General features: G+C 32.8%; 1 protein-coding gene across 1 annotated transcript; it reads right to left on the bottom strand.

The window, feature by feature from the left end:
• Positions 1 to 1,020: 1,020 nt before the first annotated feature.
• On the bottom strand, positions 1,021 to 25,588 carry LOC145274888 (uncharacterized). The gene is made up of 7 exons (XM_080127499.1): positions 25,557 to 25,588; positions 14,779 to 14,843; positions 12,474 to 12,533; positions 11,269 to 11,424; positions 5,889 to 6,028; positions 2,055 to 2,198; positions 1,021 to 1,044 (listed from the first exon to the last, which is right to left on the bottom strand). Exons 1-7 carry the CDS (start codon positions 25,586 to 25,588, stop codon positions 1,021 to 1,023), a joined length of 621 nt encoding a protein of 206 aa, XP_079983625.1.
• Between the last annotated feature and the right edge of the window lie 371 nt (positions 25,589 to 25,959).

The raw sequence follows: 25,959 nt of genomic DNA, 5'->3' as shown, positions 1-25,959 counted from the left end.
ATATATATAATATATATATATATATATAATAAAACGTGTATATATATATATATATATATATATATATATATATATATATATATATATATATATATATGTAGGTAGATAGATAGAACTATATCCGAATGTCACCCTTTTTCCATATTTAATTACGTTTTAATTAATTTTTAATTTTTATCCGGAAATGTAAAAATAATCAAAATAATCATCTATAATATAAATCTCACCTGTCCGTTTAAATGTATGTATGTATGTATGTATGTATGTATGTATGTATGTATGTATGTATGTATGTATGTACGTATGCATGTATGTCTTGTATAAACTTTCGACAGAAGCGGCAGATTTTCACGAGATCGGTATCGTTTGGAAGCTCCAACCTTTGGACAACAAATATCGAAAAATTGGCTAAAAAACATTAATTAATTCACCCTTAACTGGGCACTTTTCTACAGGTGGGGGTCGTTTTTTTCGCCGATATTTTCGAAAGTCATCGCCTCTTTTCGAATGTCTAGCCTTTATTTAAACCCACGTCACTTCCGGTTTTGGCGATGAGCGCAACAACAAAGACGTCACGTTTTTTTTTTCACATTCTTTTCCTTCTTCGCGGTACAGGTCCGAGCCAGCCTGCCTACTACCACTACTTTTTTTTTTGCTCAACACACATCAACAAACACCGGACAACGCCGGGCACCCAGGCTAGTATACATAAAAAATAACTTCTACTCTCCATAAATAATCAGCCTTTGCATTATCTCCCCCTTTCATGTTAATGTAGTATATGTTCCTTAAGTATGATATCATACTCCCAGACTTAAAAAAAAAGAATAGGCGACAGGAAACTGTATGTATTTGCTAACATAAAAAAAATTACAAGAAACTGAACATGTTTTTTTTTTAATAACGAGAATTTTTATTTATACTTGTTCTTCAAAATCATAATATAAGTGACCACCGTCAGGTAAACTTTTACACTTTTTGTTGAAAAAGTCATATCTGCGGTAAATTTTGATTCTCCCCTCATGTTTTGGCATTACGGCGACCCTGAAAAAAAAAAGAATACAAAATTAAATATAAATAAAAACGAATTCAATGAAGACATTAGGGCATGCAAACGTCTAAAATATTGTCAGAATTATTGATAAAATTTAGTTATATATATTTAAATGGAGATAGGAAAATAGGTAAATATATAAATCTTAAAAAAAATACTTTCCAAGGATGAGACTCAGATAAAATATTTTCGATTGTTTTCTTTTCCTTATAAGGGAAATGGTTTCCATAATGTTTTATTGTTAAAGTGTTTTTTATTCAATAAGTCTGAAGAACAGCTTTTCTTGTGAAAATTTTTAAAAGACATAATGTTTGAATTTGTCCGAATAGTCTTGAAACAATTGTAACTAACGATGAAATACACTATTTGTTGCTATCCATCCATTCTTTGATGGCTTGGTTTTGTCAAAACAATATATGAATGCTCAATTATGAAATATGATAATTTTGTAGCTTACAGTTTAAGTCATCTCTTTTTGGCTTAAAATTTATTGGTATATGAACGATTACGGAATTTTCAATTATATAAACCCAGTAAAATTCGGAATACTACAAATAAGACGATATATATATATATAATAGTCTATGTGCCTGTGTGCGTCTGTACATTTTCCTATCAAATTACTCTATCAATTAAAATTTCTGTCTAAACACTCAGGATTTTACATAGGGGTATTGAGATTTGATAAAATATTTTTCATCGGTTTTCGGCCAGAAATTTGGCTGTCAAGGTATCAAAATTAACCAATTTATACAGAGAGAGGGAGAGGGGAGAGAGTATTATATATATATATATATATATATATATATATATATATATATATAATTATTATTAAATGATAATAGTTTTTGTACTAACAGATATTAGTGTTTCATGTTTACGTAATCATCAGTGTAGGGGTGACAATTTCTGCCGATCATGAGATTCGAACCCAGAACGTGTGTTTCAGGTCAGCAGGTACATGTGTATAATTGCTATGCATTTTAAAACATGAAAATACGTATGCATCTTCGATGTTGAAGTAAAGATTTTGTTTAGAGGATACTGCAGCAGCGCATGTAATATTGTCTAATGGACTTCGGTGCTTACTTTCCCCCAGCACAACAACTTTATAGTCCTGATTGAATTCGTAAAGATATCCCTTCTGAAAAAAACAAAATAAAAGAGAAAAACACCAACAAAGAAATTCACAATCAAGCCATCTAGTTTATTTATTTGTCTATTAACCATCATAATATTATAAATCATATTTCTAATTATCATTTTTTCAAATCACAGTTTTTTAATCATCTTTATTAACCATCATAATATTATAAATCATATTTCTAATTATCATTTTTTCAAGTCACAATTTTTTATTCATCTTTATTAACCATCATAATATTATTAATCATATTTCTAATTATCATTTTTTCAAATCACAGTTTTTTAATCATCTTTATTAACCATCATAATATTATTAATCATATTTCTAATTATCATTTTTTCAAGTCACAATTTTTTATTCATCTTTATTAACCATCATAATATTATTAATCATATTTCTAATTATCATTTTTTCAAATCACAGTTTTTTAATCATCTTTATTAACCATCATAATATTATTAATCATATTTCTAATTATCATTTTTTCAAGTCACAATTTTTTATTCATCTTTATTAACCATCATAATATTATTAATCATATTTCTAATTATCATTTTTTCAAATCACAGTTTTTTAATCATCTTTATTAACCATCATAATATTATTAATCATATTTCTAATTATCATTTTTTCAAGTCACAATTTTTTATTCATCTTTATTAACCATCATAATATTATTAATCATATTTCTAATTATCATTTTTTCAAATCACAGTTTTTTAATCATCTTTATTAACCATCATAATATTATTAATCATATTTCTAATTATCATTTTTTCAAGTCACAATTTTTTATTCATCTTTATTAACCATCATAATATTATTAATCATATTTCTAATTATCATTTTTTCAAGTCACAATTTTTTAATCATCTTTATTAATCACCATCATAATATTAATCATATTTCTAATTATCATTTTTTTACAAATCACAATTTTTCATTCATCTTTATTAGCCATCATAATATTATTAATCATATTTCTAATTATCTTTTTTTCAAATCACAGTTTTTTAATCATCTTTATTAACCATCATAATATTATTAATCATATTTCTAATTATCATTTTTTCAAGTCACAATTTTTTAATCATCTTTATTAACCATCATAATATTATTAATCATATTTCTAATTATCATTTTTTCAAGTCACAATTTTTTAATCATCTTTATTAATCACCATCATAATATTAATCATATTTCTAATTATCATTTTTTTACAAATAACAATTTTTCATTCATCTTTATTAACCATCATAATATTATTAATCATATTTCTAATTATCATTTTTTCAAATCACAGTTTTTTAATCATCTTTATTAACCATCATAATATTATTAATCATATTTCTAATTATCATTTTTTCAAGTCACAATTTTTTATTCATCTTTATTAACCATCATAATATTATTAATCATATTTCTAATTATCATTTTTTCAAGTCACAATTTTTTAATCATCTTTATTAATCACCATCATAATATTAATCATATTTCTAATTATCATTTTTTTACAAATCACAATTTTTCATTCATCTTTATTAACCATCATAATATTATTAATCATATTTCTAATTATCATTTTTTCAAATCACAGTTTTTTAATCATCTTTATTAACCATCATAATATTATTAATCATATTTCTAATTATCATTTTTTCAAGTCACAATTTTTTATTCATCTTTATTAACCATCATAATATTATTAATCATATTTCTAATTATCATTTTTTCAAATCACAGTTTTTTAATCATCTTTATTAACCATCATAATATTATTAATCATATTTCTAATTATCATTTTTTCAAGTCACAATTTTTTATTCATCTTTATTAACCATCATAATATTATTAATCATATTTCTAATTATCATTTTTTCAAATCACAGTTTTTTAATCATCTTTATTAACCATCATAATATTATTAATCATATTTCTAATTATCATTTTTTCAAGTCACAATTTTTTAATCATCTTTATTAACCATCATAATATTATTAATCATATTTCTAATTATCATTTTTTCAAGTCACAATTTTTTAATCATCTTTATTAATCACCATCATAATATTAATCATATTTCTAATTATCATTTTTTTACAAATCACAATTTTTCATTCATCTTTATTAGCCATCATAATATTATTAATCATATTTCTAATTATCTTTTTCACAAATCACGTTAGCTATACAATAAGTAGGCATTTTCAAATTTTATACGAAACTAACGGACATTGTTCATAACAAATAGCTTCATTTGTATTGTTTTAATTGTTTGGACAATTATCTACATTTTGGGTGTTATTGGCACAATGTTTCGGTCGGTGAAACCTACGGCCTTCATCAGGTTGTAGGGTGTTCCGTAAATTATAAAGAAAAAAATAGGATAAATCCTCAAAGGTTACAAGGATATTTTTTAAGACGTTCCTATGATCCAATTTTTACTGAATCACTACGCTAATTATCAACATTAGTGTAAAAAATGTTTTACGAAACCGTTGATAGACATCTCATGTGTGTAAAAAAAAACAAAAAACAGTCCGGGCACATCCTCAAACCCAGTGTCAAAATTCTTTCAATGCAAAACATGGATTTCAAACCTGATTAAGGTCGTAGGTTTCAACGACTGAAACATTGTGCCAATAACACCTAAGATGTGAATAATTGTTCGAACAATCAACGCAATACAAACGTTCATACCTCATCTCCAAAATTCAGAATTACAAATAGCTTCATTCACTTTCACTGTTTTCTTAAATGCGACTAACGCGGCAACAACTTCATTTTTCGAGGATTAACAGATTTTAATTGATTGATTAAAAAGTTCTTATATCGATATTTTTAGAAACATTAATCGAGCTCCAAAATACAAATCTCCTTTTTCTCAAAATGAATGAAAAATAGACAAATATGAGGGTGGTTATTATTAAGCCTTACTTACACACAACTGTGTTTTCTACCATCTTTATCAGCACCCACGCCAAACACGTCGAGAACCTGAACAAATCTTACATGTCTCGCCTTCGTAAGTTGATGAAATAATAAATCTAGTTAGAGCTTAGAAACCAAGGTTCCTGGAAAGTCTGATCGGCATTCCCCGATAAGAGTGCCACAGGCGATTAGAAATAAACTAACCCCTTCTAAAAGAGAGAAGGCGAAGCTTGGCAGGACGGACCTCCTAGAACTGCACAGAACTGTCTTCTCACCGTAACAACATGGATCAGGTCATTACAGGAGTGGTCTGATTTCTACTGATTTTGGTCGCCGATGATAATGATCCCTATCCTTCGTTGATTGATGGAAATCGATTGTCAAATCAAGATACTAAACGATGGTTTTCACTTTCTGTCAGGTTATATTAACTAGAACAGTATCAGCTTCGTTTAAAAGTCATATATACATCAGGTCAGATTCAAAGTTTTTGAAACAGCATATTTATTGGCCAAATATATATATATATTATTTTTAAGATATAATTAAAATAATAATTATCCACTACGACTCATCAGAGTGCTTGGATCTGATGATTCGACGAAACACGTTGCAGTGGATAATTATATTTTAAAATAATACACATGCCGCTCCCCATATATATATATATATATATATATATATATATATATATATATATATATATATATATATATATATATATACATATATATACGTATGCAAATTGTTACAAACCTTCAGGAGATATATTATGTCATCTTCATAGTACCATATCGCACATTCGGGTTGGTACGTATGCTCGTTGGTATTTTTAATTTTTGAAAGTGGAAGAAATATCCCTCTGTAAGATGAAAAATAGACCCATATCCTGTCATCTGAAATATATTAAGACGAAATATTTTTACTTCAATTCTATAGAAAACCATTATTATTTAGTGTTATCAGCAAAAAAAAATTACTGCCGACCGAAATTTATAATAATAAAGAGAATATGAAGAAGAAGAATGTGAAAAAAGAAAAGGAGGAAGAAGTATTAGAAGAAGAGAAAGAAGAAGAAAAAATAGAATAGGAAGAAGAAGAAAAAAGAAGAAATAGAAGAAGAAGAAGAAGAAGACAAAATAGGAGAAGAGGAAGAAGAAGAAAAGAAGAAATAGAAGAAGAAGAAGAAGAAGAAGAAAAAGAAGAGGGAGAAGAAAAAACAGAAGAAGAAATAGAGGAATAGGAAGAAGAAGAAGACAAAAAGAAAAAAATGAAGAAATAGAAGAAGAGGAAGAAGAACAAAAAAGAAAATAGAAGAAGAAGAAGAAGAAGAAGAAGAAAAAACAGAAGAAGAAATAGAGGAAGAGGAAGAAGAAGAAAAAAGAAGAAATAGAAGAAGAGGAAGAAGAAGAAAAAAGGAAATAGAAGAAGAAGAAGAAGAAGAAGAAGGAGAAGAAGAAGAAGAAGAAGTAGAAGAAGAAACAGAGGAAGAGGAAGAAGAAGAAAAAAGAAGAAAAAGAAGAAATAGAGGAAGAGGAAGAAGAAGAAAAAGAAGAAAAAGAAGAAATAGAGGAAGAGGAAGAAGAAGAAAAAGAAGAAATAGAAGAAGAGGAAGAAGAAGAAAAAAGAAGAAAACGAGGAGGAGAGGAAGAAGAAAAAAGGAAATAGAAGAAGAAGAAGAAAAAAGGAATAGAAGAGGAAGAAAAAAAAAAAAGAAGAAATAGAGAAGAAGAAAAACAAGAAGAAATAGAAGAAGAGGAAGAAGAAAAAAAGAAGAAATAGAAGAAGAAGAAGAAGAAGAAGATTTAACCTGTATACAGACACCCTAGGACCTTTATTATTCCTAATATTCCTAAATGATCTACCCCTGATAAAACCGTCTCTAAGATGGGCATATTTGCTGATGACCCCACGCTCTATAACAGGCACTATGGGAAAACAAATGAACACATATCTAAGGAAATTGCAGAAACACTAGAGGAAGGCCTCCAATCTGTTGTGGAATAGGGACAAAAATGGATGGTCACATTCAATGCTTCCAAGAGTAAACTTGTTTTGGTCAATAATTGCAAGAAACCTCCTCTACCACCTATTGGCCAACAACACATTACCTGAAGTACTTCCTTTAATCTCCTCGGCATAACGTTCACAGGGAACATGAACATTGAGAGCCTTGCCAAGGCTGTTGCGAATAAGGTAAGCTCTCTCTACCGTGCTAGAAAATTACTTACGCCTGAAAGTATCCTGTGCCTCTATAAGGCCACCATTCGTCCATGTATAAAGTATTATTCTCACATTTGGGCTGTTGCATCTGCTGCTAGTCTCTCGCTCCTAGAAAGGATGCAAAAGAGAGTCGCCAGCCTGATAGGTCTTGAACTGTCATCTAAGCTTCAGCCCCTATCCCATCGACGGAATGTTGCATCCCTCTGCTTGTTTTACAAGTATTTTAATGGTGAAGCTCTGACGAACTACATGCACTTGTACCCCCTCGACATAAATACCGCGACAAATCTGACAAACAGCTAAATCCCACCCCTTCACAGTAGAGATCCCTAGGTGTAAGAAAGCCTTCTACTCCAGTAGTTTCTTATCCAGAACTTCTAGACTTTGGAACTCCCTTCCGGGATTCTGCTTTCCCAACGTTCAAGCGTAATGTGAACAGACAGTTCGCTACTTATCTCCCTTTATAATACCCCTGTAACTTACGTCCCCGATAGTAGCCTTCTGTTACATGATAAGGGCTGTTCCCTTTTCATGTAAGTATAAAAATAGAGAGATTAGTTAAAATGAAAATAAAATGAGAGAAAGCAGAAATCGAACCCTGGATATAAGTTTTAAAGAACAATAGGTTTAAATGGAATGTCCAGTAAATTGTTAATTCTGATGAAATAAATAATAAATAAACTATTCATTGTTAAAAGAATGTGGATAATAAAATATGGGTTAAATGAATTAGATATGTAGGTTGAATTCCTTTGTGAAAACAACAAGGAAAAAATAGGTTATTGAGAAATCAGAATGTTCAGAAACGTGCGACTCGCGCATGTTGCTGGCATGTGAATTGTGGTCACGTGGCCGGACATGTATGGATTTCTCAATATAGGAAGAGAGAATTAGTTAGTTAGTGAGTTAGTGAGAAACTGAGAGGGAGTTTGAGAACGACAGACGATAGTCTGGAGTTTGGAATTCGAACGTCTAGGAAGCGAGACGGTCACTTTGAAACTTAATATGTGAAGCTTTGAATTCTTGGACGCAAAGCCCCCAACCGGTCAGGGAAGAATAAATGTTCAATGTGTTTTTATAACTGCCGTCTCCTGTGTCCATCATTACATGAAAAAGGTATTGTCTATTTATGTGTACAAACTATTTGAAATTCATCATCTAAAAAATATATGTGTTAGAAAGAAAATGTGTCTATTTATGTTATACAAACACTCCCGTTCATACGAACTGTCAAAGCATAAATGCCAACATGTAAATCCATCGGCATAAATGCAAACCTCTCAATTATCGGTCTGTCTATCTAGATAGCGAATCACCTCTCAAAGTTTATTTATATGTACACACTCTCTCTCTCTCTCTCTCTTTACATCTACGTGTTAATGTCCACATCTCTAATAATGTTAATGTCTCCATATCTCCCATCTCTTCACACACATGAACTCTCCTAAGACTGTCTATCACTCTAAGACACTTATCCTTCATAACATGAACTACAAAAGAACATTCATCATCTTAAGTATAATAATGGAAGATAACATATAACACTTCTACTTCAAAATGGACCTGTGCTTTGTTTGGGGTGAAAATTTAATTGTAAAAAGTCAGGAATGATGGAAAGGCTGATGATGAGACTAATAACTTAAACTTTGCTGGAATCATGCGGAAGAATACAAAAAACGTGGGACGGATCACTGTTCCTTTATTTCCGAAATAACAATGTTTTTATTTAAATTCTAGAGAAAACCATTATGTTTAGCCGTTATCAGCAAAATCACCGTCGACCGAAAGTGAGAAGAAGAAGAAGAAGAAGAAGAAGAAGAAGAAGAAAATTATCGAATAAAATTGTGCTGACAATTTTGGAATACTTATTGTCACTCACTATTTAATTTGCATTCAGAAACGAAATCTACACTTCGGGATGTCAATTTTCTTTTATTTACAAAATAAAAAAAAAATGCCAATGAAAAAAGTTCCCTTAAAAAAAATAAAAAAAACAAACACACATGTTAATGTTTATAAGCGATATTTTTAGGTTCATAAAATCATGAGTTATCTTTTCACGGACTGTAACCATTAAAATCTGTTCTCTGTGTCCTGCTTCCTTGGCTGAACGAAGATGCTGAAGTTTCTATGCAATATGAATAGACTTCTCGATTATCTCTTCGCGTAGAAAAACAGTATAATTCTTGAAGCGTCATATATTAGAAGTCATCACCTTACTATAAATAGCATTCGAGAAAAGCAGCAATATGTTAAAATGCCTTGCGTAGTGCCTAAGGGACGGACTTTGCCAACAGTGCAAACGAACTTGCTGATTTTAATAATCGAATTTTTAATCGATCTATATTTTTAATCGACTTTTCATCGACTTTATAGATTTTAACTTACAATCACCTGACGCGGTTTAATGCATGTTTTCCTTTTCAATTTTTATTTTCCATTTTCGTTCCTTCGCACTTTTGCTTCCTCAACACCTAAAGCTGATTCGTGGACGAATCGAAAGCGCTCGTCACAGTAACAACTATGGAATCTTCATTAATATTTTCAATCTTGATATAAAAAAGATTATACGGAAAATCGAAACATCGAAAACAAGTAATCATAAAGCAAAGTGTCTCCGTTGTATTTATTAATGTTTGCTTGAATGAAAAAATTCTGCCTAAATATGCCAATGTCAAATATATATATGAAAGTGGCATATTTAGGCAGCATTTTCCCATCTAAGCAAACGTTGAATGCAACGGAGACATCTGGCTTCATGACTTAAAAAAAATTTTTTTTTTCGATTTTCCGTAAAGTCATTTTCATATCAAAATCGAAAATATTAATAAAGGTTCCATAGCTGTTACTGTCACGAGCGGTCTCGATTCGTTCACGAATCATCCTCAGGCGTTAAGTAAAGGGCGAAGGAGCGAAAATGGAAAGAATGTGTATTCATGAGAAGAAAACACTTTCTATAAATATAAATATCTTATGAATATGTCTCGAAAAAGGTTAGAAAACTTACTGGAATTTGAATGGTGATCGTGTTTCATGTTGTACAATATTCCTACCCAAAGGATTAAATGATATTTAGAAATAGACTTACCTTTAAATAAATATGCTTTAAAAGAATAATGAAATGGAATAATTCACAACTTCACAAGAAAAAAGTGAAGGAGTTCAAATAATATTATTAAAAGAAAAATAAGATGTGAGTAGAAAAAAAGAAATTGATTTTACACACGACTGTCAAGGCTGGACTGACTTTATATATATATATATATATATATATATATATATATATATACACCAATGAGTGCCTTCAATGTTTTGTCTGCTTGGGGGTGTGCAAGTCGCTGGCAGGACTAAAAAGTCATCTTCGGGCACATGGACTTTCAATGACTGAAAGAGTGGCACTCCTCTGACAATACGTCGCAATCACTATACATATATATATACATACATATATATACATATATATGTATATATATATGTATACATATATATATACATATATATATGTGAGTACATATATATACACATATATATACATATATATATACATATATATATATGCATATATATATGTATACATATATATATACATATATATATATATGCATGCATATATATATATATATATATATGTATGTATGTATGTATATATATATAATATTGTTCGTTTGAGAGGAACAGTAGTAAAAATATGTATACTTCGATTAAATTGTAAGAAATTTAATTCAAATCATATTTGATAGTTCACGCCATTGATACCCGGGAGATAAGAAAAAAACTTCTATAAATGTCTTAGAATCTTATGAATGTGCTTCAAAAAGAATACGAAAAGTTACTGAAATTGAATGGTGATCGTATTTCATGCTGTATAATATTCCTAGCCAGAAGATTAAATGATATTTAGAAAACGACTTACCTTTAAATAAATATGCTTTAAAAGTCTTTTCAGAATGTGCTGCTGCTTGTACCCATTCGGGACCTCCAGGGAAAAGGGATTGGACACTTTTCTTTGTTCCATTTCTTTCCTCAATAACGTCACCTTTATCGACGAACAAAACGACTTTTCCGTAAACTAAAATTGAAAAATAATTAAAACGTTTTTAAAACTTGTTCTATACATATAAAAAAATTGGGCTTAAATTTTGAGCTGCGATTTTGTCACGCATTTGAAAATATTCGATTCTTAAGGGTTCAGTTATTACTCGTTTTACCATTATGTTGTTTTAAAACTAATAAAGTAAATCAATATTAAGTTGATTTTTGGTTGTTACTTTCTGTTGGTGATTATTTGCTATTCTTGGTAAATATAGTAAGTTTCAATCCAAGCAAGCTGTGTCCTGCCTGGTGATATGGACGGTGTCACTGCTTCTTACTCATATCCCAATGCCATGCCCACGGAAACCATTCCAGCTCAAGGGTTATAATTTGTGAAAAGATGATTTAAAAGTTCTATCATTAGTAGCCTGGTATCTGGATCTCCTTACACATTGCGCATGTTTTCGTCTTCAATGTTGCTTTTGACAATTCTTTTAAAACTCGATCAAAATTTTTTTATATCGAGACAACACTTGCAAAACATAATGATTTTTCTTCCCTGCAACCTCTCGCCCACAGAAGGGACGCTGCAAGCCTGTTTTTATTTTATCGTTAATTCCATGGCAAGCGCTCGTCTTAGATCCAATCTCTACCCCCCTTGCCAATCTTTAACAAAAAACACTAGTCTAGCTGAAACCACTGTCAGTAATTTTCCCCACTCTTTATCTGTGCCTAAATCAAAACGTTAGGGAATTCCAAAGTCTAGCGGTTCTGGGGAAGAAACTACTGGAGTAGAAAGCTCTTACATCTAGGGATCTCTAATGAGTAGTGGTGGGATTTAGCTGCTTGTCGGGTTTGTCGAGAGTATTTATGTCGTGCTTGCAGTTCGTCAGAGCATTCACCATTAAAATACTTTTTTTTACATTTCGATGACAATAAAAATATAGGAACGTGAAATATTCGATGATCATCATTCAATCCCGGGCAACGTTGGGTCACACTTCTAGTCTCATATTTTTGCAGCATTCTATTTATACTGTACAAACCTCTAATCACCAGAAGGTTGTATAAAACACGAACACTTACCACTCATGGCCGCGTCGATGCTTTTAAATGTCTGATCGCAAAAACTAGCTGCTTCCTCATCTGTAAGCAGAGAGAAAAAGAAAACGTGATGATTAATATTACGTGTGAATATTTAAAAAAGAAAAGCGTGTGTAAATTGAAAATCCCCGTATAAAAATGAACAATTCTTCAATATGTCATAGATGACTTTGTAATATGTAAATAATAATAATAATAATAATCATAATAATAATAATAATAATATCGATATTTCATTCTGACTATCTTTTTCGTGTCCCTCCTACATGTTACATGAAAGGGCTGTCCCCTTCTCATGTAAGTAAGAAGACCAACTAGATAAGTGAAAATGATATAAGGAAAAAGCTAGAATCGAACCCTGAAGGCAAGCGTTAAAGATAATGGAAACTGAAGTCTTAGGATTTCAGTCCATTGTTAATTCTATTAGAAATAGTTAAATATTGTTTATGTCAGAAAATCCGTCGATTCTTTTAGAAATATGGATATGAAATATGTCAGTTAAAGAATGGGCAATGCGAGTTAAAAAAATATTGTTTAAAAATAGGTTAGATATTAAACAATTAGAATTGAGGATTCTTTGTTTGCCAAAAGTGTGTTGGACAGACATATATGGATCCGCGTGGAAATTAATCACGTTAGGGAACACACTTCTGACGTCATAAACGAAGGAGATTTCTCATTATAAGGATCTAGGGTTCGAAGTTAGAGAGTCAGTGAGAGCCGGAGAGAGAATCAGGAGAGGCCGAGAGGAAAGCTCCTTAGAAACGAAGGGATTAGTGTAGACTATGTAATTGAAAAGGCTTGGGTTCCTGAGCTCATCGCTCGGCCGGTTGAAGCCCCCTCGGTATTGTCATCATCATCGTAATCCCTGTATTACATGAACCCGTTAGATGTGCTTCTCCCAATATGAACTCCCGAAGAGAATATGAAGAAAAACGAGAGTTGGGGGGGGGTCTCTGATCGCGTAGCGTGGAATTAGCTAAAAGCTTCTTGATAAATAGTTTGACTTTTCCCGATGTGTGGAGATTAATCAAGTTCCATTTATAACGATTTGTATACAGCCCACGCTTCTGGTCAGCACTCTGTTATTGGCCTAAACTTGGAACCAAGCCGCTGCATTGCTACTTTGGACTTTACGGACTGTGCATACAAATCTCTTGCGTTATTTATCGCTGGAATTCCTGAAGGCGGCTTTAGTCTCACTACATCTGTTACGTTGAAATCGATGGAAACAAATGATTTCTGTTCGCAATGGCAGTAGCACATTCTGGAGAGAACTACGGCTGGCTGTTAGTTTTTTTTCTGGATTTTTGGGGAAGTTGTGAAGCGGTCTCTACAGACAATTAACCATTCCATCAGGTTTGATACTATAGAGGACACGTTCTTTCTAAACATGGAACGCAGAGGGATATCTGATATAAATGTACGGAAGCTATCACAGTCAGCCACAGAGTATCGATATACTGTATGATGGAAAGGTACGTCTGAGGACTTATTACATTTCGTTTTTTATCTTAACTGAGACAACCGAGTGGTCAGAAGATCCCAGTGGAGACGGACAGGGCATGAACATAGCTCAGGGCAGAGAAAGGTCTAGGAGACTTGCATACTGACTATCAGTGTCGGGCACATGGGTGGCTTCGTGACAAATCTGAGTTAGGTCGTAAGCCATGGAGAAATCGTGACAGAACTTCCCTTCATCATCTGTCTTGTTTGAGTGAGTTAACCATTCCCCATGTTGAGCATTGAAGTCTCCACAAACGTGATTGTTAGTTAAGGTATGAGCAGACAGGATGTGGTAAATTTTCTCAGATACACTCTCAAAGATAGTAACTCCACTGTTGTGCGGCCAATAGAGGGCAAATATAAACGCATGTTGTAAGCAAGTGCAACCTGGAACCACATATAGAAAAATTTAGGGTCTTCACTGAAGATGTCTCTACATTGTTGATTACGTTAAGTTTGGGAAAATGAGTTAAAAAAAAAAAAAAAAACTATACAGAATACTGTTAGAAACCCACCGAATATATTTTCACGGTAATATATATTCTATGGGGTTTTTAACAGTACTTTGTATAGATTTTAAGGTTTAACTCATTTTTCCAAACTTAACGTATTCAGTGCTCTTACTAGATACCCAGCTCTAAGCCATTGCCATGATCTTTCATGAGCCACTTCTGCTATATCCTGGGAAGAACCTTCCATGCATTTTCTTCCTAGCCAGTTCCTCTGCCCTTTTTCTATCCATACGTTTCACATAATTATTGATTTTCAGTTTTTCACTTACGTGTTTTCGGCTTGATTAGCTCTACTATTCCATGCAGCAGACGTCTGTGCAAATCTAGGAGTACGCTGTCACGAAGATAAAGTCAAAAAGCAATCAAAAATGTTGCAGATGTCTGAATTTTATCTGTAAAATATGTACATCAACTTATTGTCTTCTTACAAACACTTAATTTATATATTTGTGTGTCTAGATCTTAAAGATAACTTATATTAATAAAGAAAAATCTTATGTAAATAAAGAAAAATAAATAATATAAATAAAGAAAAATATCTTATGTAAATAAAGAAAAATAACTTATATAAATAAAGAAGAATATCTTATGTAAATAAAGAAAAATAACTTATATAAATAAAGAAAAATAACTTATATAATTAAAGAAAAGTAATTAATATTAATAAAAAAATAAATTATATGAATAAAGAAAAATAATTTATATAAGTAAAGAAAAATAACTTATATTAAAAAAGAGAAATAACTTACATAGATAAAGGTAATTAATATGAATAAAGAAAAATAACTTATATAAATAAAGAAAAATAACTTACATTAATAAAGAAAAATAACTTATATAAAAAATAACTTATATAAATAAAAAAATAACTTATATAAATAAAGAAAAATATCTTACGTAAATAAAGAAAAATAAATTATATGAATAAAGAAACATAACTTATATAAAGAAAAATAACTTATATTAATAAAGAAAAATAATTTATATTAATAAAGAAAATAACTTATATTAATAAAGAAAAATAACTTACATTAATAAAGAATTCTAACTCGAGGTAGATAAAGCCAAAAACATCCACGCATTAATATCCAACGAAGGCCATCAACTCCCTGTATTTCTTTCTATAAAAGACAACACGCTATGCAACATACAAATATCTGTGCGTGAGGTCGCCAAGCTAATCAAGAACCTTGATTCCAGTAAAGCAACTGGCCCTAAGGGCATTCTAATTATAGTGTTAAAAAAGCTTCAACCAGAACTTGCCCCCATACTTACAAAACTGTTTAAACGTTGCCTTAAGGAGAAGTGCTTTCCAACACCCTCGAAAACCTCATCAGTATGCCCTGTATTTAAGAATTTAGGTGATAAGTCATCTCCCTCTCAGTACAGACTAATAAGTCTCCTGTGTGTCATGAGCAAGTTGCTGGAATCCATATTAAATAGAGAAGTAGTACAACCACCTCAGCAGTAATAACCTTCTTAGTGACATGCAATATCGTTTCCATTCTGCGGGATCTACAGCAGATGTGCTAACGGTTATATCTCATAGAATTAGTGAATCTCTCGACAAAGGCTTCCTTTTTAGGGCAATTGCTCTTGACATATCAAAGGCCTTCGATAAGGTGTGGCAGAAGGGCCTACTTCACAAGATTCCCAGCTACGGTATAACTGGAAATGTTTTCTCAATAATTAAATCATTTCTCTCTGATAGGCTCATAAGAGTAATGGTTGATGGGCAGAAATCATCAATCAAAAAAAAATATTCAAGGGTTTTCCTTAATATTTCAGCTGGTTTCATTATATTCGTTCTATCTTTCCAGCCATTACTCTGATTCCGATTTCTCCGATTCTTTTTTTACAGTTTTTTCGGGATTGTTCCTAGTGCTCCTACTATTAAAGGTATTATTTTGATTTTCTTTATTTCCCATATCCTTTTCAGTTCTGACTAGCTCTGTGTATTTACCCGTTTCTTTTGATATTCACCCTGTGAAGTCTACGCTTTGTCAGAACTTTTCGTTCTTGTTAATTATTACGACATCTGGTCTTCTTGCTTGGATGGGTTTATCAGTTTGTATGTCCATGTCCCATAGGATTTTGTGATTGTTGTTTTCAAGTACTGTTGCCGGCTTATGTTTGTACCACTTGTCTGTGCGTTCGAGATACAGTTGTTTGCATACTTCCTAGTGTACTACCCAGTTAGCTGCATTCATTTACTATATGGGTTACTGTCTCGTCTCTTTGTCCACAGAGTCTACATTTGCTGTTTTCTTGTGTTTTGTCGATCCTCGATTTGAGCTGATTAGTTTTTATCGAGTTATTTTGTGCTGGAGTTATTAGGGATTCAGTTTCTTGGCTTATGTGTCTTTTTCGCATCCATGTCCAAGTGTTTTCGTTATTTTCATGTTTTGTCATCCTTTTATGAGTCTTCCCTGTAGTTGTTTCTCTTCCCATTTTTCTTTTATTGTCTTATCCTTTATCTCTGTTTTCTGTTTTATTGATTTATTCAGTGTCTCTTGTTGCCATGATTATTCTTTCAATGTTTTGAATTATATATTTTTCTGGTTCTTTTTTTTTGTCATTCGTAGTCTTCTATACAAACCAGTCCCCTTCCGCCGTCTTTCCCTTTTACGTAGAGTCGGTCAATATCGTCCTTCGAGTTTAGTGCGTTGTGCATGGTCATGAGTTTCCTAGTCTTCTGATCAAGTTGTTTCAGTTCTGCTTTAGTCCACCCTATGAACAGTCCAGAGTGATACTACCCATGTATTTTAGCCTTTTGTTAGGTTTCTGTTATATAAGTTGGTTTCAAGAAGATATTCATTAATGTCTCTAGTTCATTTTCGGTCCTCGCAAAAAAGTTTCAGATCGTCCATGTACATCAGGAAGTTCAGATTTTCCTCCGTGTTAGAGAACTAGTATCCGACTTGGCAATTTTTCAATATATTGTTCAGGGGCATCATGGCTATGATGAACAGTAATTGTGATAGCGAATCTCCTTGGAAGATGCCTCTTTGTATGTTGATTTCTGTTATGTGTTGTCCATCAGCTGTCAGTTCCAGTCTCCATGTTCTCATCGCTTTTTCAATCATGTTGATGATCCTGCTTGGTATTTTATACATTTTAAGCATTCAATTATCCATGCTTGGGGGATCCTGTCACACGCCTTTATTATTATTATTATTATTATCATTATCATCGTTATCATTATTATTATTATTACTATTCAGATGACATGATATATACATTCGAGCCCATTTTTAGGACGGAATTCCAACTACTAACGTTTTCTATAAATTTGAATGAGGCTGCACACGACCCTGAATGTGCGCTCCAGTACTTTAGTTATGACACAATATATCTCATGAAGGTTGGTTAAATTTTGCATACTTATAAATCCCTCTCTCTCTCTATAAAAATGTAATTCTTCGTTCGTTCGCAATTAATAGTCTAAAAACCACTGGACGGATGGCTTCCACCTTTTGGTATAATATGGTTACTATATCCATGTGTGTTTTTATATATTTCTTTTTAATTATAACATTATACTTAATTTTTCTATGATAAATAGGTGGTTTTCTTTGTACCGATAGGCCATTTTTTTATTTAGGGACAATTAATTATTACCGCTTCCTGTCACGTGACCAGTGTTTCCAATGTAGCGGTTTTCCTGCTAGAACTGGAGATTTCGTTTGCAATCTAGCGGAGAATTCTAGAAAATCTGGAGATATTTCGCACCCACACAACCGCAATTTTAGATTAAAAAATAAAGAAAAGCGCTTGAAAATACTTTAAAACATAAAATAAACTCATTCATGTAAGTAAAAAAAGTAGCATTTATTGCCTTTGGTAACAATTATTTATTGATTATTTGCTTTGTTTTTCACCTTTTTTTCGGCTAACTATTCTTAAATCTCGCTATAAAATCGAAAACAAAATTTCCAAGTACATTTTAGGTGGGGGGCATTCCTGCCTCCGAAGTTCAGTTTAAAATATGATCTAAGCAACCCCGCTTAATTTAGAAGTATTTAGTCGAAAATTGTAAAAAGCAAGAAACAGAAAGAAAAAACTTATACCAATACAGTAGAATTTAATTATCTACCAACCTAAATACTTTTAACATGCTAAAACAAAGTTTTTTTGTGTTTTTATTTTTCTAATTTCAAAATATGTTGCACCATTATTGTGATGTTTAATTTGTAGTATATTTATCAGTTTACATATACATATATTGACACACATATAAACGCGTATATATATATATATATATATATATATATATATATATATATATATATATACAAACTTTACTGAAATTCAAAGACTTACATTTTTTTATGTAACTCTTGTTTATTTCATCTTGGATCTCTTCATTACAGCCGTTTCGTTAATGGGATGACAATTTTATGATTTTATGTTTTCATAAAAATTTATTTCTCACCAACTCGTCAGATGTGATTGCCATCTGATGTTACCAACAAAAAGTTAATTTTGTACATGATAAACCTGGTTCGTTCGTTTGGGTAAAAGAAATTCCATCATATATATATATATATATATATATATATATATATATATATATATGTATACATCAAAGATGGAACGATAAAAGTGTCGGTCTTAAGAAAACTATACTACAACCTTATTTATAAACTTTTTATTGAAAAAAAATCAATTCAGGAAACATGAATATATAGTAGAGCTAACACATCATCAGTGTAACCGCCTTCAGCCTCAATCGCCACCTTGATATGGGTCCGGAACAAGGAGCATGTGTTTTCCACAAGCGCTGGCGGGAGCTCGGCGAATACTCGGCAGATGGCGGCGATCAACCGGGCTTTGTTGTTGTGAGAGGTCATGTCGGTGATGTTCTCGATGTATGATCAAACAAAGTAGTCCAGCTGGTTAAGGTCGAGAAATGAGGAAGGCAGTGAGAAAAGGGTACAAAGTCCTAGCACTCATTCTGAAGCCAAGCATTGGTTTATTTTCGACTGAGTCCTACTGTGACGCCCAGGATCTGCTAGTGGCTACCTGATTGCACCACACTCTTCAACCCATCCAAGTAATTTTTATTAGAATGTCTTGCCCTTTTCTTTTCCAGTTTTAACAACTAGTCATTTATTTTTCTATGTTTAAGCTTAGCCATATTACTTTTCATGCTCGCATTTTTCTATTGTAATCCATGCTTTTTCTAGGCTTCCAATAAATTCACCTGTTCTTTGTTTAATTTCAGTCTTATTTTTTGGCCCACATAAACACATGTAATAACAATGGACGGCACTCGTCTGCTTTCAATAAAATCCCCCAATTATCTCCCTTTCATGCTTTCATTCTCACTTGTTACTTCTCTTTTAGAATTAGTAGCAACAGTAGTCATGACGAGAGGTGGTTGCTATGTAAACCAGTCATAAGAAGCTCACCTATTTTTTTACGATTTTGAACACCAGAAAATTCATCATAATTTTTGTCTTACTGAATGAAAATTGAAACTTATTTGTCACAATATAGCTGCGAAGGTGATCTATAAACGGTAATAATTGTTTGAAATTTGGTCCAAAAAATGAGTGAGCGGTGAATCTTTATAAGTATTTGTTCTAAATGACAAAAACTGACACTTAACCATATATTTAAAACACTACCGTCTTTGAATGATATAGTCAGCAAAATTTCATAGTTAGAATTTAAAAAAATAATGGCGAAGGTCAGTTTTTATTTTTTTTATTTTATTTTTTTTTACATGGAAGTCACCACTTATTAAGGCCCGGAATATTCAATTGAAAATTTCTAAGTCAAAACAAGAGGGGATGTAGTTATAGATAGATAACAAGCTTATAGGCCAAGACAAGTCAACGTGTATTCAATTAAATATTTCTAAGTAAAAACAAGAGGGGATGTAGGTACCGGTAGATAAGAAGCTACTAGACCAAGACATGTCAGCGTGTATTCATATAAAAAATTTCCAAGTCCAAACAAGAGGGGATGTAGGTATAGACAGATGAGAATCCTATAGACCAAGACAAGTCAACGTGTATTCAAATGAAAATTTCTATGTCCAAACAAGAGGGATGTAGGTATAGGTAGATGAGAAGCTAACAGGCCAAGAAAATTCAACGTGTATTCAAATGAAAATGTCTAAATCAAAATAAGAGGGGATGTAGGTATAGGTAGATGAGAAGCTAATAGACCAAGACAAGTCAACATGTATTTAATTGAATATTTCTAACTCCCAATAAGAGATGTAGGTACAGGTAGATAAGAAGCTAATAGGCCAAGACAAGTCAAAGTGTATTCAATTGAAAATTTCTAAGTCCAAAACGTAGAGGATGTACGTATAGGTTGAGGAAAACCTATAGACGAAGACAAGTCAACGTGTATTCAAATGAAAATTTCTAAGTCAAAACAAGAGGGGATGTAGGTATTGATAGATAAGAAGCTACTAGACGAAGAGATGTCAGCATGTATTCCAATGAAAATCTTTAAGTCCAAACAATAGAGGATGTAGGTATAGACAGAAGAGAATCCTATAGACCAAGTCAGGCCAATATGGATTCAATTGGATATTTCTAAGTCCAAACAAGAGCGGATGTACGTGCCTGTAGATAAGATGCTAGTAGGCCAAGACATGTCAGCGGGTACTCAATTGAAAATTTCTAAGTCCAAACAAGAGGGGATGTAGGTATAGGTAGATAAGCTAATAGGCCAAGACTAGTAAATGTGTATTCAATTGAAAATTTCTAAGTCAAAACAAGAGGGAATGTAGTTATAGATAGATAACAAGCTTATCGGCCAAGACAAGTCAACGTGTATTCAAATGAAAATTTCTAAGTCAAAACAAGAGGGGATGTAGGTACCGGTAGATAAGCTAATTGGCCAAGACAATTCACTGTGTATTCGATTGACAATTTCTTAGTTCAAACAACAGAGGATGTAGGTCCCGGTAGATGAGAAGCTTATAGAGCAAGACATGTCAACGTGTATTAAAATTTCTATGTTCAAACAAGAGAGTATATAGCGGTAAATAAAAAGCTAGTAGACCAAGACATGTCAACGAAGTCCAAACAAGAGAGGGTGTAGGTATAGGTAAATGAGAAGCTAATAGACCAACACATGTCAGCGTGTATTCAAATGAAAATTTTTAACTCCAAACAAGAGGGGACGTAAGTATAGGTAGATGAGAAGATAATAGACCAAGACAAGTAAACGTGTATTCAAATGAACATTTCTAACTCCAAACAATAGAGAACGTAAGTATAGGTAGATGAGAATCCCATAGACCAAGATAAGTCAACGTGTATTCAAATAAACATTTCTAAGTCCAAACAATATAGGACGTAGGTATAGGTAGATGAGACTGCTATAGACCTAGACAAGTCAACGTGTATTTAAATGCAAATTTCCAAGTCTAAACAATAGAGGATGCAGGTACCGGTAGATAAGAAGCTAATAGGCCAAGATATGTCAACGTGTATTCAAGTGAAAATTTCTAAGCCCAAACAAGAGGGGATGATGGTATAAGTAGATTAGAAGCTACTTCACCAAGACATGTCAGCGTGTATTCAATTGAAAATGTCTAACTCCAAACCATAGAGAACGTAGGTATATGTAGATGAGAATCTAATAGACCAGGACGAGTCAACGTGTATTCAAACATAAATTTCTAAGTCCAAACAAGAGGGGGTGTAGGTACCGGTAGATGAGCACCTAAAACGCCATGACGTTTCAGTGTGTATTCAGTTGAAAATTTCGAAGTCCAAACAAGAAAGAGGGGATGTAGGTGCCGGTAGATGACAAGCTAATGGGCCAAGACAAGTCAACGTGTATTCAAATGAAAATTTCTAAGGGCAAACAAGAGGGGATGTAGGTATAGGTAGATTAGAAACTAATAGGACAAGACAAGTCAACGTGTATTCAATTGAAAATTTCTAAGTCCAAACAAGAGGTACCGGTAGATAAGAAGCTAATAGGCCAAGACAAGTCAACGTGTATTCAATAGCCATTTTCTTTGTCTCAACAAGAGGGGATGTAGGTACCGTTAGATTAGAAGCTAATAGGCCATGACGTGTTAGCGTGTAGTCAGTTTAGAATTAAGTCCAAAGAGTGGATGTAGGTACAGGTAGCTGAGAAGCTAATAGACCATGACCTGTCAGCCTGTATTCAGTTGAAAATTTCTAAGTCTAAACAAGGTTCCGGTAGATAAGAAGCTAATAGGCCTATACATGTCAGAAATTTTCATTTGAATACACGCTCCAAACAAGAGGGGGTGTAGGTAGCGATAGATAAGGAGCTAATAGGCCTAGACATGTCAGTGTGTATTCAATTAAGAATTTCTAAGTCCAAACAAGGGGGGGGAGCTGTAGATAGCGATAGATGAGAAGCTATTAAGCCAAGAAAGGTCAACGTGTAATCAATTGAAAATTTCTAAGTCCAAATAAGAGGGGATGTAGGTACCGGCAGATAAGAAGCTCACCAGCAAAGACAAGTGAACGTGTTTGCAATTGAAAATTTCTAAGTCCAAACAAGAGGGGATGTAGGTATAGGTAGATAAGAAGCTAATAGTCCAAGACCAGTCAATGTGTATTCAATGAAAATTCTCAGTCCAAACAGGAGGGAATGTAGGTAACGGTAGATAAGCTAATAGGCCAAGACTTGTCAGCGTGCAATCAATTGAAAATATTTAAGTCCAAACAATGGGGGGATGTAGGTATAGGAAGATGAGAAGCTAATAGGCCGTGTATTCAATGAAAATTTCTCAGTCCAAAACAGAGGGGGTGTAGGTTCACGTAGATAAGAAGCTAAAGGCCTAGACATGACAGCGTGTATTCAAATGAAGATTTTTTAAGTCCAAACACGAGGGGATGTACGTACGAGATGAGAAGCTAATAGGCCAAGACAAGTCAACGTGTATTCAAATGAAAATTTCTAAGGCCAAACAAGAGGGGATGTAGGTATAGGTAGATTAGAAACTAATAGGACAAGACAAGTCAAAGTGTATTATATTGAAAATTTTGAAATCTACACAAGAGGGGAACTAGGTATAGGAAGATAAGTAGCTAATAGACCGAGACAAGTCAACGTGCATTTAATTGAAAATTTCAGAGTTCAAAAAAAAGGGAGTGTAGATATAGGAAGATAAGAAGCTAGTAGGCCAAGAGAAGTCAACATATATTGAAATGAAAATTTCTAAGTCCAAACAAGAGGGGTGAAGGTACCGGTAGAGGAGAAGCTAATAGGCCATGACCTGTCAGCGTGTATTGAGTTGAAAATTTCTAAGTCTAAACAAGAGGGGATGTAGGTATAGGAAGATAAGAAGCTAATAGACCAAGACAAGTCAACGTAAAATCAATTGAAACTTTCAAAGTCCAAATAAGAGGGGATTTAGGTACCGGTAGATAAGAAGCTAACCAGCAAAGACAAGTCAGCGTGTATTACATTGAAAATTTCTAAGTCCAAACAAGGGATGTAGGTATAGGTAGATGAGAAGCTAATAGGCCAAGACAAGTCAACGTGTGTTCAATTGAAAATTTCTAAGTCCAAACAAGAGGGGATGTAGGTACCGGTAGATAAGATAATAGGCCAAGACAAGTCAATGTGTATGCAATTGAAACTTTCTCAGCCCAAATAAGAGGGGATGTAGGTACCAGTAGATAAGCTAATAGGCCAAGACGTGTCAGCGTGCAATCAATTGAAAATATTTAAGTTCAAACAAGAGGGGATGTAGGTATAAGTAGATGAGGAGCTAATAGGCTAAGACAAGACAACGGGTATTCAATGAAAATTTCTCAGTCCCAAATAGAGAGGGTGTAGGTTCCCGTAGATAAGAAGTTAACAAGCGAAGACAAGTACACGTGTATTCAATTGAAAATTTCTAAGTCCAAACGAGAGGGGGTGTAGATACCGTTAGATTAGAAGCTAATAGGCCAAGACAAGTCAACGTGTATTCAAATGAAAACTTCTAAGTCCAAACAAGAGGGGATGTAGGTACCGGTAGATGCGAAGCTAATAGGCCATGACGTGTCAGAAATTTTCAACTGAATACACACTAAGTCTAAACAAGAGGGGATGTAGGTATAGGTAGATAAGAAGCTAATAGGCCAAGACAAGTCAACGTGTATTCAATGAAAATTTCCAAGTCAAAACAAGAGGGGGTGTAGGTATCGGTGCATGAGAAGCTAATAAGCAATGACGTGTTAGAAATTTTCACCTGAATACACGCATTCTAAACAAGAGGGGATGTAGGTTATGGTAGATAAGAAGCTAATAGGCCAAGACAAGTCAACGTGTATTCAATGAAAATTTCTCAGTCCAAATAAGAGGGGATGCAGGTACCGGTAGATAAGAAGCTAATAAGCCAATACGTGTCAGCGTGCAATCAATTGAAAATATTTAAGTCCAAACAAGAGGGGATGTAGGTATAGGTAGATGAGAAGCTTATAGGCCAAGACATGTCAGCGTGTATTCAATTGAAATTTTCTAAGTACAAAACAGTGTAAGTAAGTGTCTGGAAATGCCTGATCGACGCCTACTGCCACCTTGGGTGCATGTAGACGTCGAAAAATGCCTTGTAATCTGCTAGGCATATCGGGACTTTGTTTTTATTCTTTTCTTTCTGTACACCTCGTAGGTTGGTGTCTGGAAGTGCCCGATCGACGCCTTCTCTTACCTTGATATATCAAGACGTAAACGGGAGGTAGGTATCGGTAAATCAGAAGCTTATCTATCTAGACATGTTGAAATTTATGTTCACACATAGGGGATGACGAGAGGGGGAATAAGGATAAAGAATAAAAAAAGAGAGATAGACAGATCAAGATAAATACAGACAGGGAACACAAGCATTGTTTTTACTGGTTAATTTTTCATAAGAATACACTTAGATTTTATGTAGACTTTTTTCTATAGCGAACACGCAAATAGTACACATATCATATAGACATGTAAATATATACATAAAACAATTATAGTTATGAGATATATCTGAACTAATCCAAAAAGACAATAATAATGAATATCATCACTCACCTTTGAAAATTATCCAGGCTGTATGCCCACTTACATTCCATCAAACAGCAGAAAATCAGGAGCCATTGCTTGGTTGATTTTTTATTTGTTTTTCATACACATTTGTAATTGTGTCTTGCTTTAATCAAGTATTTTTTTAGTTAACCTGTGGTGTTGGGAGAGGGGTTAACATGAATCAATTTTTCTTAAACATTTTTTTATATATATATTTTCTTAGTTTACAGAGTCATTGCAGTACCAAGTCTGACACTGTAATTGCTTGAAAAGTATTGCATTGGGAAGGATTCTTTTTTTTTTTTTTTTTTTTTTTTTTTTTGAGGTGTGCGGGAATTTCAGTAGGGGAAGTTTTTACTGATTTCAGGTTCCAAGACAGCAAAGTTGTATTTTATTGTTTGTGCATTCTTTTATCAATTTCTTACAGCTGTTTTTGTGTTATG

The sequence above is a fragment of the Euprymna scolopes genome, unplaced genomic scaffold (assembly GCF_053919585.1).
Source record: "Euprymna scolopes isolate OS-2025 unplaced genomic scaffold, ASM5391958v1 sca5, whole genome shotgun sequence".
NCBI classification, from domain to species: Eukaryota; Metazoa; Mollusca; class Cephalopoda; order Sepiida; family Sepiolidae; genus Euprymna; species Euprymna scolopes.
This window is presented reverse-complemented; position numbering and strand designations above follow the sequence as displayed.